Below are 14,873 nucleotides of genomic sequence, written 5' to 3'. Positions count from 1 at the left end.
AGTATCTATAATATAATAATAAGAAAATTTTAAAAACCATTTAAAATAATGACAGAAATTATGAAATTCTGTTATTAAATACAAATATATATATATATGAGTTAATAGATATACGACTCAAATTATTGCAGAATTTTAATGATGAATAAATTATCCTATAACAAAAACTGTCCAATGTCTAATAATACATGAATACTCAACATTAAATGGGGGTCAAAATGTTAACAATAAACTCAGGTGAAATTCGTATAGTATAATGTAATATATAATTTAAATAACTAAATAATTTGCATACAAATTCAATATTAGTGCACATAGTATGTATAGTAAAGGTATTATGAAGAAACATCACTTATTACGTATACATAGTATTTTAGTAATTTAAAATTAATAATTTAACTTATTTTCATATTTCTAATGCGGCAAACAAAAATTTATTTATATGTAAGTTATCTGTACAACTTTATATTATTTATCTAATGTATAAGACATTTATAACATTGTTCATGAATAAATAAATACTATATTGTTTTAATACAAATCTTGCAGTATTTGAGAATATATTATACTTAAATTAATTATAATAATATGGTAAATAACGGTGAATAAAAAAAAAAGATTAGATATAAACAAACGTAAGGCCTAGCCACCACATTTAGTAGAACTGATTAGAGTTAAAATTAATGGTGTTGCACCTTACACTTTAGAATATAACTACATAGTTTTACATAAAAAATTTTTTTCAAATAAATTAAGATAACCTAAAAAACAACTTGACCTTTAAAAAGTGTTCATACAATACAGAATTGCTTAAAAAACTGGTCATCTTTAATCAGGTACAAATAATAACTTCTTTAAATTGTATGTGTTGTTATGTATGGAGAAAATACATCTGATAAATCTGTATACTGGCCAAATATTTCAGTGTTTATTGCTTGGTAACTCAAAGAGTTATAAATGTTTAATTGAAAAATATAACATACATATCATGATTGATACATAGTTTCAATTAAAACTTTTATACTGTATTCTAAATAATTTATTTCTCTTCAGTTATAAGCAAACAGCACACTTATTATGTAAACCATTTTAAAATATTAATATTATGGTTAGGTTACATTATGTATCATAATTATTTTATTTTTTATAATGATAATATAATATGTAAATGCTAACTACCAGACTATAGCGCTTATACTGTAAAGAAATAAATTGTTTAAAAATTAGTAATCCCCTAATTAATCAATTACTAAAAACTACAAATAATATGTAATAATTAATATAAACTGAACATAATTGTATAATTAAGTTTTTAAATTTTTATGTTTTTCTATTTTGTTAAAATTTTAAAATTTTTTTTTTTTTTTGTAATTTTTTCCCTTGACCCAAGGTAAGCTAAATATTATTTCAACCCATCATAATTTTACTAACTGATTATATTAGAAGCCAGCATAATTGATTTTTTTCATTTAATTAACAGCATTTACGATTATTGTTAGCGCCTGATGGTCGGACATTCTTGTCAGCTCTCCTCAGTCTTTTGTTACTGGCACTCAACATTAAATTTACACGGTTGAGATGTGTCAACTGATTGCGGCTTAATATACGAGTCTCCCTGTATGCTTGCAACTGTTAAAAATGTAAAATTAATTAATATAACATGTGGTTAAATTATGTCCTACCAATGCTTCAAAATCATAACTACTCATTAGTTATCTTACAATTTCAATGGGTATATACCATTATATTAATGTATATGTTATCAGACAGTACCTAATAAAAGACAATTAAATTAATTGTATAACGTATCTTACCTTCTGTGCTTTATTGGTGCCAGCAATCATTGCTAACTCTCTTTTCAGCAACTCATGTTTGTAAGCATTCTCTTCAGGTCGAGACACCAAAGAATTAAGTGCAATAGATGTAGTCAATGGTATGATGATATTCTCTTTTTTCACAGGTGATTTTTGTTCCCTCTTTTCAATCACTACATCACATTTTGGTCTCATTACTACAGCTTCAGAAACTGGATGGGACTCAATTTTCTCAATTTTGGCTTCTTTTACAACATACTTTTGTTGTACCTTCTTTTTCTTTTTTTCTTCTGTATCTAGAACTGCTGGCTTAATTGCATCAGTACAACTTGGTGATTGTTTGACCACTGCCTTCTGTTGTTTTTCAACAGTTTTGATGGAATTTTTTTTTGTTGTTTTGGAGTTTTTTGGCACATCTGACTGTATGATGCTAAAGGAACTCAATCTGATCAACCGTTCTTGAGCATACATTTTAGGAACAATTATTTCTTTTGGCATTTTTTGCGATTCATTTTTTAATAAATGAGGCAATGGACACGGAGGTTTGCGACCTTTCTTCATCACTTTTTTAGGTGTAAAGACTTTAACAGATGTCATTGTTTCCTCCAAAGGCAAAACTTCTACAGGTAAATCAACAACATCTTCAACCTGAGACTCGATCTTAACATGTTTTGTTTCAGAAACATCATTTTTTGGTTGTCTTCTTTTTAAAGAAGCTGCAACTTCTTTATAGCTACGGATAATTGGTGGTGAACAGACTCTAGGCTTAGAAATTGGTGCCAATATTGGAAACATTTCAGCTGGAGAACGCTCAACTTTTTTAATCTCAACAATAACAGGCGATGACATGTCTGATACTTCACCCAAAATTATTTCTGGTGCCATTTTAAACTCATCAAGGGGTACAGATTTCTTCATTGTTTTTTTCTTGGGATGTTTTGGTAACTTTCCTTTACATTTAACAGCTTCAAATATTATTGGTGTATCATCAACTAACGATTCACTGTTACTTGCAATTAAAGCTAGAGTTTTCTTCTCAGATATTACTGAACTCACAGTAGGACTGTGATACACAGACATGCTGGGATGTTCAATAAGAAGATTTTCCAAAGGTGTAGTTTCCATGTCTGCTGGACCAACAGATGTAAAACAGGGTGGAGGAGTAACAAACCAGCCTTCTTCATTTTGGCAGGAAGAAGATGAACGGCTATGGCGATCAACAGCACTTCCACATCCCTCATCATCAGTCTTCTTAGAATCCGCTTCAGATTCACCTATTTAATAAAAAAAATGTGTGAAAATATATAAATACAATAAAATTATTACTTAATTTACCTTTCCCTAGGATGACCCAATCATCAGATTCATCTATTTCAATGGGTTCGAAGTTTTCATCGACTTCAATTAAGGAGTCTGGGCAAGATTCTGTGACAAATTCATCATTTTTCTCGGTGACATTGCTTCCATAGAACCAGCTGGATAAGTTCGAAAACATTTTGGCTTACTAAAAACAAATTATAAGTTAAATAATATAAAATCAAACTCTATTTTCAGTAATGATAATAGGTACTATCAAAATATAGTAAGATTTGTAGTAGCATTGATTTTATAATAGAATTTAATCAAAATAATGGTAGTAGTATTGTTACTAGTACGATTTCAAGATAGCGTTATTATTTATTGATCATACCACTTAAAAATAGGTTATAATTTTGGGCTTATTTATGTTGACAACAAATATTTGATAAGGTACAACAATAATTATGATTAACAAAAAAACTAGTTTATTCGGCATAAGTTAAATACATTTTACATGTGTCAACCAAATTGTAAAACAAAAACAATGTGAAGGAACTATGACTATGAAATAGTTGATACAGTATGAGCATTATACCATTATTTATTAATTTATTATACAACGTGACTACGTGTCAATATATACATTCAATGTCAAGTTCAGTAAAAAAAAAAAAAAAAAATAGTTTTATATTTATATATATATATATAGTTATATTTTATTTACTCATTTCATTACGTGTTATGTTTATTATTATAATATTGTAACACGAACTCCAATTACACTCAATATATTTGTATAGGAAAGTAGCGACCTTGAACGTCATGAGTCTGGATTAAATTATGTTTTACCTACTCATTCTAAACAAGACTTTAACTTTATTATGACATAATGAAATATTACAAAATATAAAATAAAAATATCAATATTTATATTGATTATATTTATATTTATATAATAAAATGAATAATTTTTGTGTTATCTTATATAGTTGTTGAACATTGTTTATCAATCATACAGTAGCTAAAATAATAACAAAAATTAAAATTTATCACAAAAAACGTCAATTAACATTTTACCAAGAGATAAAGTATTCATTTAAATTAAAAGTTATCGCAGTATTGGTAACTTTTGTATAACCCTAAACATTAAAATATACAATCCCAGAAGATTAGATAGCTTAGAAGTGATATTAATTATAAATTATTTGTAATTATTTTATATAGTATACGCAATATCAACTACAATAAATATAATAAAATTCTTTTGAATTAATTTAATACAATTGTAGATGTATGTGTATGATAATATATATAAACAAAATAAGAAATTATAATTGCTTATAAAATTGTCCCCCACCTAATAATTTATATGATAATAATTTTCATACCTTTTTAGTTACTGTCGGATTGTGGCACAAATAGTTGTGGTCAATCAGGAACTGTAACAAAAATAAAATAAAACATATACATTTTGAAGGTTTATTTTTATCAAAAGTTATAAATTGCGTAAATTAAATAGTGAACATTTTCTATAATTAAAGTGAAAAAAAAAGTTTTGGCAAGTAAAAGCGAATAAAAATTAATAAACAAGAGAATTTTAACTCGTAAAAACAAATATACATATATGAAACATTTTTGAGCCAAGGGCAATGGCAGCCGAACTTTGCCAATACATTTTGCCAACACAAAGCAAAGCATCCCAATTCCTACTCCAATTAATCAAACAGCAAACATAAAAATCAATGAAATTTGAGAAAATAGGACATAAATCAATTTTTGTTCAATTTAAATTCTAGTTAATAAATGTAGTTTATTAATTTCATTAAAATCAGAAAATGATTTTAAGTATTGAAATGAATTAGATACTCAAAAAAATTACATCCCCTACGGATGATAAACAAAAAACTTCAACAAAATTACATTTTACAATTTGTTAAAAAAATATTACCATACATATTTTGAATTTTATAAATAATATTAATATATTTTTTACACAAAAACTAAATCGCATAGCAGAATACCTAATAAGTATAATAGTAAAAAAGACATCGATTTTTTTTGATACATAAAATATAATTACCTACGAGAGTACTATTACTAATTTAAAAAGCCGTTTGGATTCAGTTTTAAATATTATTTGAACAATAGTAAAATTTGACAAATATGAATTGTATTATACATATGAAATAATATTATATAATATCATACATGTGTATAAGTATAAATCGTCATTCTATACATTGACTAAAGAAAAAAACCGGTTAATGCATCATTCAACCTCTTTCATTTGGCCATATTTTCACTGTCCCACCTCAACATTCATCTTCATTTTTTTCATATTATTGTATAATATTTCAATTTTCAAACGACGCAGTAAATTTAAAAATAACCAGTTTTATTTTCCTCAGAAAGACAAATAAAGTATTCGGGTACGTTTTGTATAATTAAATTAAAATATTAATATTAAGTATAAAATAAATTTTAAAAAAAAAATAAAAATTAATTTATTTATTAATTAAATTTTAACTATTAATTAAATTACTAATTTTTTAGTATTAAGTATTAAGCACTATTGAGTAGTTATTTGATAAAATATGACACATTGCACACATTAAACCGATATATATATATATATATAATATGTATTTTATTACCTATAACTTACTAGTACACTATTTTTTACTATTATTTATTATTATTATTACATTTACTTTAAATATTCCATAAATATGTTTACATTGTATTTATTAATAATCGATTGCTTTATGATTGTGTAGTCCATAATCAAAATTTGTATTCTTAACATAATAATACAATATAATATCATAATGTAAATTTTCACTCAAAAAACCAATAATACAGTTATTATCGGCTAATAAGATAATTTGAACATTGAAATATTAACAATAGATCATTGTAGAATGTACGCGTTAAAAAATATACAGTAAAAATATTTAATAGAAAACTTTTAAACAAACCGTTGACAGAAAATAAATGATAAAAATTAATGTGCGTATTGTCATATTTTTCTACCATTTTTTTTGATGAAAATATTAATGTTTCTTTTACTATATAACAAAACAAGGCAATCTAGCCATTAGCGTCAAGGGCACCTACATCCCGATATGATTAGAATTTTAATGACTACCTAACGAATCATGGAAATATTTTAAGTGTTTATTAATTTCCCTATTCTATAAGTAAATTAATAACGTCTCGAAAGTCTGAATAAAGCTGTAATTTCAAAAATATTAAAAAAAAAAATTTATAAAGCGTTGATATAAACGTTAAAATCGACACACAACAATTCAAACGAGGTCATTATTTTTTCTTCGTACGTCATCCTTGATGAACCTCTTAAACCGCGATCGCCAGTTGTGCATCGACTCTACCTGCATCGAAGTAATATTGCATTCATGACATGCAATTTCAATTTATTGCACTCGGTTCTCTTTCTTCTTGAATTACAATATACATACGCACGCATTACAAAAAATGGTAATCACAATTTACGATATTATTACAACATTTTATATTCAGTATACGAACACGACAGCGGGTTATAAAAATGTATCTACTGGTTTTATTTTGTAGTTATTATAATTTTTTTTTTTTAATCATTATTATTTTTATTTTAATTTTTTTTTTTTTTTTTGACTCAAGTGGGAACATGGTCCAGCGGAGTGTAATTGCTATTACAATAACACAATAAAATACGACGACGAGAACTAACAATAATATATTTAGCATCCGAATAATAATTATCGTTAATACGATGCTGTTTCGAAAAACAATAACCTACGACGCTGCGTTATGAACGAGTGATTTAGTAGGACGGCGGTAAACAGTAATTACGAGAGTTCAATCTAATTTTGAAAGTAGAGGCGCGCATACGATTTGCAAGTCAAATAGCACATTTCGATTTTGTTGTAGCGAATTATGTTAGCACAACAATTTTCGGAACACAATGACCTCCGGATGTCCTACATTCGTGTCGTGTGTGTTTATATTATTATATCGAAAAGAAGGCGGTTGTGACCGTCAAAATTGTTATCATAAAACCCAAATCATATCGTAATTTTACACACGAAATGGAACAGAATCGAACGTTTTGCGTCATCCGCCACATAATAATCAGTATTTCAAACACTTTAAAATCTAGGATCTTTAGTACTTGTTTTCTTACACACCACAGTCGTACATATTAGTCATGTATAGAAAGAAGTATGTACCTACTACAGTTAACTATAGTATACTACTATAGTTCTCCCCACAACGGAACACTACGGGGATAATTTATATGTATAATATACGATGCGCGTATATGGTATAACACAATAACATAAAAGAAAAAAAAAATCGTTATGGAACAAAAGCAACGACGAAACAGCTGATCGCGTACGGAGTGGAGTGGGCGTCGGTGGGCGATCATTCAACGGGGGAAGGTGGGAACGATGAGCTGACGGGAACAAAGAAATTCGTGTGTGCGGAGTGTACGGCCGTTAACTACTAACCCCTTCTCCTTTCTTCGGAATTCTCCTCCGCTGAAACACTGCTAATCTCTATGTTTTGCAAACAAGAGGACAACAGAGCTGAGTGCAATGTTTTCGATCGCGAATCATAATTATAATGTCATCGTTTTAAGTACAGCACACGACCGTGACCAAAGAGAAAGAAAAACGGCAATCGTAAAATAAAATATAATATAGGTATTGAACAGAAGTCCGAGTACCGTCCCTACCGTCGCTACCGTGGAGATGACTCATATTAACAGTCCGGTGACCCTGAACATTCACCGCCGTAACAGTATGTGTTATACACACATATTTAAAATGTACACAAACGATAAAGAAAATAATAAACCAGATTACAAAGAGCCATTACAGCTGATCATTATTTATATTTAGTTTTATTCTGAGTCCTGTTAACACACTGCGCGAAGTATCCCTTCTATTCAATGTTCATTAATCCGTCCGATGACGATGTACTTGGAAAATAATTATGATCTAAGTAATGCATATATTTCTGTCGCGAATTAGTTAAACCATTCTGATAACGACGTATGAGTATTTTTGTACTCATTTTTCTATAAATAAAGCACCGATGTCCGCGCGAGAAAATTAAAATTTGTATCGAATTGATAGAAGACGCGTAATGTAAAATAATAAAATAAATAATTCAAGATCGCCAGCCAATGACACATTTAAAACAGTTACGAGTCTCTTTATTAAACATACACTACAAAATAATATAATATTTATAATACTGTCGTGTAAGTACACACTCAAAATATATTACACGAATGGGAGCGAAAGAATAAAGAACAAAGGACGGGAGGTACAAACTATACAGCGCAAAACGCTTATAAATCTTCATACTTGCTTCGACGGATCGCTCAAATAGTAACAGTCGCGCGCGTATATGAATATAAGCGACGATACGAAATGATTAAAACTAAAACTTTATGAACTACGCAAATAATAGTACTAACCTTTAGAATATGGCGTACAGCAGTAGTACCGATATGGTTTATTTATATGTACACAAGAGATCTTCGTAAACTATATACTTAAGGTAATAATAAATAATATAAATACGATGCAAAATAAAACTAACGTTATATTAAACTGCACAAAAAATAAATGTATTGATATTATACGTAATGTATAATAATATGTTTATATGTATATAGATTTTATTGATATTAATAAATAAAAACTATTAGAATTAAAATTAAAAATGTATATATAATATACAATCCGAAAACAATGATACAAAAACGAAAACAAAAAAATTAAAAATGGACCGACAACCAAAGCGAGAGACAGATGAAAGCCAGCTGATCGGGCTCTCCTCTTGGTTTTACAGGCCGACCAGCGACCCCTACCATTGGTCGTGGCGAGCTCGTCGGGGAACTGACGTCACACAAACTGCGTCGTATTGATCACCGCCGCAACACCATACACAACACAGAAGAGGTAGCCGAAACACACACACACACATCCGTGCACTCACACAATATTAAACTTATTTTATATTTTTCACACACACACACTTGTCCGATTAACATTCTCAGCGCGACATCAAACCGTCTCAACGTCGAACAGTTTGTTACAGTCTGTTTTATTTTTATAATTATTTATCATATTTAGATCAGCTCTCCGTATGTATGAGTGTACGACAAACGATCATTATTTGTAAATAAATTATAATTATCATAACACAACGTTGCACATGTTTTTTCTACATTATTATTATTTATAAATCTACAAGAATCAAATGATATAACAATTGACCATATAATAATGAAATGCACTCTGGCTATTATGTGTATGTGCATTTTTTTTCTGTTTATTTTATACTGCTGTTTTCAAGCTCGCACGTTAAAACAACGCAGCGGTCGTTCATTGTTGCGTCGTATCCGGGGCAATCCTATGCACTTGTTTTGTCATTTCACGTCCGACACCGTCCGTTCAGCGATCTTCTTTCTCTGAGCCGTAACTACAGTAAAAATCAATGGTGGTTCATCCCAAATATGGGCCCATGTGCAATAGTAAAAAAAGGGCCCCTTCACATTTTAATTCAAAATATTATAATTATAGTTAAAAAATATAATTATAGTTATTAAGTTCAAATTTAAAGTAAGTATTTTTATTCTAAAATAATAAAATCTTATAAAAATATAGGTACTATACTTTTTTATTGAAATTTAAATTATGTATAAAATAAGATGGAATTACATATAATAATAATAATAATAATAATAATAATAATAGTTCGATCGAAATTTCGTTTGCGTTCTTTTTTTTTCATCAAAATTATTAATTATTTTTTTTTCATTTAATTAATGTTCTCGATCAATTTCAATAAATAGAATTCCAAGTCCACTTAATTTTCTTTTTACTTTGTGCTCCGTAAATAGTTTTTTATTAATTTTAATTTTAAAACTGAACGTTCCGCTGTAGTAACTGTTACCTGGAGTGTTAAAAATATCATACACTGTACATATTTCAGAAAATGTTATTGTTAATGTGGTGTTCTCTATAACCAGTAATTCAGTAATTGCTTTTACCGATGTTCATTTTGTAATTTCTTATTTAAAACAAAATCTGAACGACAAAATTTGACCAGCAAGAGCATTAGTTAAATTAGCATTAATGTAATTTAAACTGGTAAAAAGTTCATTTAATGGTATTATTGGATTATCCAATGTTAAATAAAATATATTGATTTTAAATTGTTCTTTTGCTGAAATAAAAAAAAAATCACTGTATTTTTGAAGATTTATCACCGCAGAGTTAAGTAAAGAAACTTCTGTGCTCAGTTCTTGTTTAAGAAACTAAAGAACTTTTAGTATATTACATGTATTACATATAATAATATCGGATTATGGAATTACTAACAGCATGCATTTTATTTGACAAAATACCTGGTTCATTAATAGTTCACTCTTTTTTTGTTTCTTCATGGTGTTGTTGGAAAATATATCAATTTTCGTTATCCGTTTAATAGATCCTTTTCTTTGTTTTTTTATTTTGCGTTTTACAGCACCACTTGTAAATTTCAAAGTCATTATAATTATAATTTATAAAATAAAATATTTAATTTAGTTTGTCGTCTATTATTTTGTATTGACTTTGAACAATGACACACGAGACTACGAAAGTTATAAAATAATACCTCTTACTCAGTAAATACGTAGCGTTATTTTGTCGTGTAAATTCTTAGAGGTTTATATTATATGTATATTTTTTATATAATAATATAGCTATCGGTGTGGAGTAAGCGACAAAACGATTACGAAAAACCACTGACAACGTATTTTTATAAAAAAAATTTTAGTCACCCTAAATTGTTATTTATTTTGCAGAAGTAAAGATAATCAAATTTGATAAATGATTTATAACAATTATATATTGATATCAAATTGAGAACCATGAGAACAATCTTGTTACTTTTTCATAATTATATTTATTTAATTTTTTTTTTTTGCAATTTTAAGCAATCATGCCCCCTCCCTAGCCAAGAGCCCGTGGCATTTGCACTCATCACACACATGTATGACATGCCACTGGTAATAATGTACGCAAAACTGCGTCTCCTTCCTTTAACGAGTTTCATTACGGTGGTCCGTATGACCGTATCCATGACGACCGGGTAGCAGTATGATAAAAGCCACTGTCACGAAATCCAAGCGTTAGTTACGTTAGCACGTCCGCTCTTTGTTCGATACCACAATACGTGGTCTTCGCTGGCGTGTTACGAGTTACGGGATACATATTTTTATCACTATTATATTATGTATACATGAATACTATCTATCGTACGGTTCGTTAAGAGTTATCGTACTCGTTTTTGAAACCTAAATGTTTCAGGTATCGTAAATTCATGGGTAATAACTAGTTAATAAGTATACCCCCATACTCATTTCAAGAAACCACTTGTTGAGACATTTTTCAATGCCATTATTAATACAAATATATTTAGGCTTTTTTGTGTAGAGTCATTGGCAGAAACTGAATGTTTTCATATTTGCCTAACGGCCAATAACTGTTTCTTCTCCCCCTTTAACCTTAACAAAATAATGACTGTTACAAAATGCACATATGCATCATAAAATTCTATAGACAATTTAAAACGTTTTTACTAATGATTATTTAATTAATTTGCTTATTTAACTTGGTAATTCTTCTTTAAAAATTGTTAAAATAATCATTGTAATATACATAAAAATTATAGCTTTTCTTAGTTAATTTAAAATAATCAGTATCTATAGATAAAATAAATATATTTGATATTTTTTCATTTAATCGTACATGTAAGTCGTAATACTCGAAGTGGTAATGTAAAAGTGAATTGTTATCGTCGTATTAATAGATGCATGTTAAAAAATATTTAATTAAAAAAAAAAATTGTGTAATAAATTAACTTTTATAGGTAGTTATGATTTTTGTGTTTGCATATTTCTTGTAATCAACTCAAATTAATTACTATCAGTAATTAGCTAGCTCTTGCCACCTAAAATAAATGTAAATTGTATAGCCATGGTGCGCATGATAGAAATATATATATATATATATAAGGGTGTCACCGATTTCCACCAAAAATTAGCTTTCTGTTTTCCGCCAATACCATTTTCTACCAAATTAAAAAAACGTGTTTCCTTTTTCCGCCAATTATAAATTATAGGACTTTAAAGTTTGGGAACCCCTTAAAGTAAGTATTTAATGATATTCTTTTACCAATTAAAAAAATAACCAATACAAATGTATTATATTATTATGAATTTATGAAGGAATACCAAAAAATGAGTCTGTTGTAAAAAAAATTATATTACTCAATACTAATTACTAATTATAATAATAAATATAAAACATGTATTTGCATTGTTTTGATAACAATTTTTATTTAAACTTAATTTAGCATAATGTTTTGATATCAGTTTTAGGAAATCGTATCTACTTTTTTCATCTTTTTGGTATTTTAAAATTAATTCTTCATTTCGTCTACGATTATCAATAATATTTTTTCTCGGTGTTTTACATTCATTAATACTTTTTAAAGTAACATACATGTTCGTTTGAATATTTTCTATAAGTACAGTTATTCATGGTATTATATGTGGTGTTCGTTTATAAAAATTATCTTTGAATAAAGAATGAAAAGATTCACACGTGTTCGTTGTCCGAGTCAAACTTGCTGATAATGCAGCCCATAGTGATGTAGGGTAATTACAATCGTCTCCTATGTAATTATCTACCAAGTAGTCAGAGTATTTAGTTAATAAGTCATTATCAGGACGATCACTCATAAAATCATATGAAAAACAATCTGATACTTCCTGTGCATTAAGAAACAAAAGTCTAAAAGTGTGTCGTAACCATTTGCCAATTTCGGAATCATTATATTCGTTTGATAAACCAAGAGATTGCATTTTCCTCTACCATAAATTAGTCAAATTAAATCTACAACCAATTATGTTACTTTCCGGCCAAACTTCATTATCTGCATTTATAATAGCTTTTTTGTAATCAATAGTCACATTTGCTGGGGAAATAATCAAATTAATATCTTTGCATTTTTGACAAATAGATCGAAGAGCAAAAACATAGGAATATGTTAGTTTATTTGGTAATAAACAAAATACGAGTGGAACATAGTGGCCATTTTGGAATCTATGAATGGTAAACATTTGCATAAAAAAGCGTGTACAATAATCAAATGTTCCATCCATATAAATAGTATCTACCGATGACAAAAATTTTAAATTTGTGTAACACGAAAAAATAATTATATTTTCAATTTCATTATTTAATAGTAAGAAATTTTCTTTTTGTTTTGTTTCAATATTCATAGAATTCAAAGCCTGGTGTACTTCAGCAATGGATTTTGGATTTTCTGAGAGGGTTTTGCATACATATTTTTCCTAATTCTATTAATGTCTTTTACAGTTATTTCTTTAACATACTCATTATGTATTAATTCTTGTAAAATAATTTTTTTTGGTCGTGTACTTACGTCATTTAGTGCTTTTATTTTGCATGAAATAATAAAAATTCGCCGATTTATGGTATTTTCATTTACAGCTTTGTGATTGTGTTCATTTTCCATGTTCAATATTTCAGTATAAACATTTTTTTTTTTTGTGAATACTTTTGCCTTACATGATTTATTATTACACCTCGCACTTTATTTACTCCTTCGTATGCTTTGTGAAATTTAAAGTTATTAATTATAGTTTGTGGATTGTCACGTTTACTAACAATTATTTTTGCGGGCATGACTGTAACTTGTCTTGGTTAACGCACATCACACACTAATCGGTGGTCACTATTCAATACTATATTATTACCGACAGTCGAATAAATTGCAGTACCCTATCAGATTAGATATCATCAACGTAGAAATAAAGATATGGATAAAAATGCACTATAATATATAATATAAAATACTATTATCAGTAAAAAAACTAAGTTTGACGATAAAATTATACCCACTGTGCAAAATGCAGTACCTACTATGAACATTCTATATATATGTATTGAGGATATGCGATGTTATTAACTAATGCAAATTGATGTTGTAAAAATGTTGTGAGATTTCTAATAATTCATAAATTCATAATAATATAATATATTTGTATTAGTTATTTTTTTAATTGGTAAAATAATATCATTAAATACTTACTTTAAGAGGTTCCCAAACTTTAAAAATCCTGTAATTTATAATTGGCGGAAAAAGGAAAGACGTTTTTTTTAATTTGGTGGAAGATGGAAAGCTAATTTTTGGCGGAAAATGGTGACACCCATATATAAGTACTATTTATTATGTGTAACGACTGCAGGTATCCAACAAGAGGCATTTTACGGTGGTAGAACATTTGGCTCCCATTTCTCTAAACGGCTCCCATTTTACATAAAGGTAAATTCCTAAACGGTTCTAGTTTTTTACAACACAAATTCTTTCTGACTTTATACAGACTTAGGACTGTCTCAAAAGAGGTGTGGTTAAAAATATCTTGGTGTCGTGTAAATTTTTAACGTAAAAAAAATGTAAAAATGTTTGTATAAAATGAAAATATAAAAAAATAAATAATATATTGGATAAATTGGTTAGGCATATATTTTAGTCCATGCGTGTTACTTTATTTGATGAAAATTCTTAAATGATTTTTTCGTTCTCAGTGTAGTAAAATTACTTCGAGCTTTAATTTGCGTTTCAGATTGTATATTGGTTAATATGTCAATAACCTTAAAAATA

General features: G+C 28.0%; 1 protein-coding gene across 1 annotated transcript; it reads right to left on the bottom strand.

The window, feature by feature from the left end:
• Positions 1 to 1,336: 1,336 nt before the first annotated feature.
• Positions 1,337 to 8,734, bottom strand: LOC112683541. Its single transcript, XM_025554606.1, has 5 exons — positions 8,605 to 8,734; positions 4,502 to 4,552; positions 3,150 to 3,318; positions 1,815 to 3,088; positions 1,337 to 1,629 (listed from the first exon to the last, which is right to left on the bottom strand). Exons 3-5 carry the CDS (start codon positions 3,307 to 3,309, stop codon positions 1,474 to 1,476), a joined length of 1,590 nt encoding a protein of 529 aa, XP_025410391.1. The 5' UTR covers positions 3,310 to 3,318; positions 4,502 to 4,552; positions 8,605 to 8,734; the 3' UTR covers positions 1,337 to 1,473.
• Between the last annotated feature and the right edge of the window lie 6,139 nt (positions 8,735 to 14,873).

This window comes from Sipha flava, unplaced genomic scaffold, assembly GCF_003268045.1.
Source record: "Sipha flava isolate LNK unplaced genomic scaffold, YSA_version1 229_pilon_pilon, whole genome shotgun sequence".
Lineage (NCBI taxonomy): Eukaryota > Metazoa > Arthropoda > Insecta > Hemiptera > Aphididae > Sipha > Sipha flava.
Note: the sequence above shows the minus strand (reverse complement) of the source record. Positions and strands in the feature narration are given on the sequence as shown.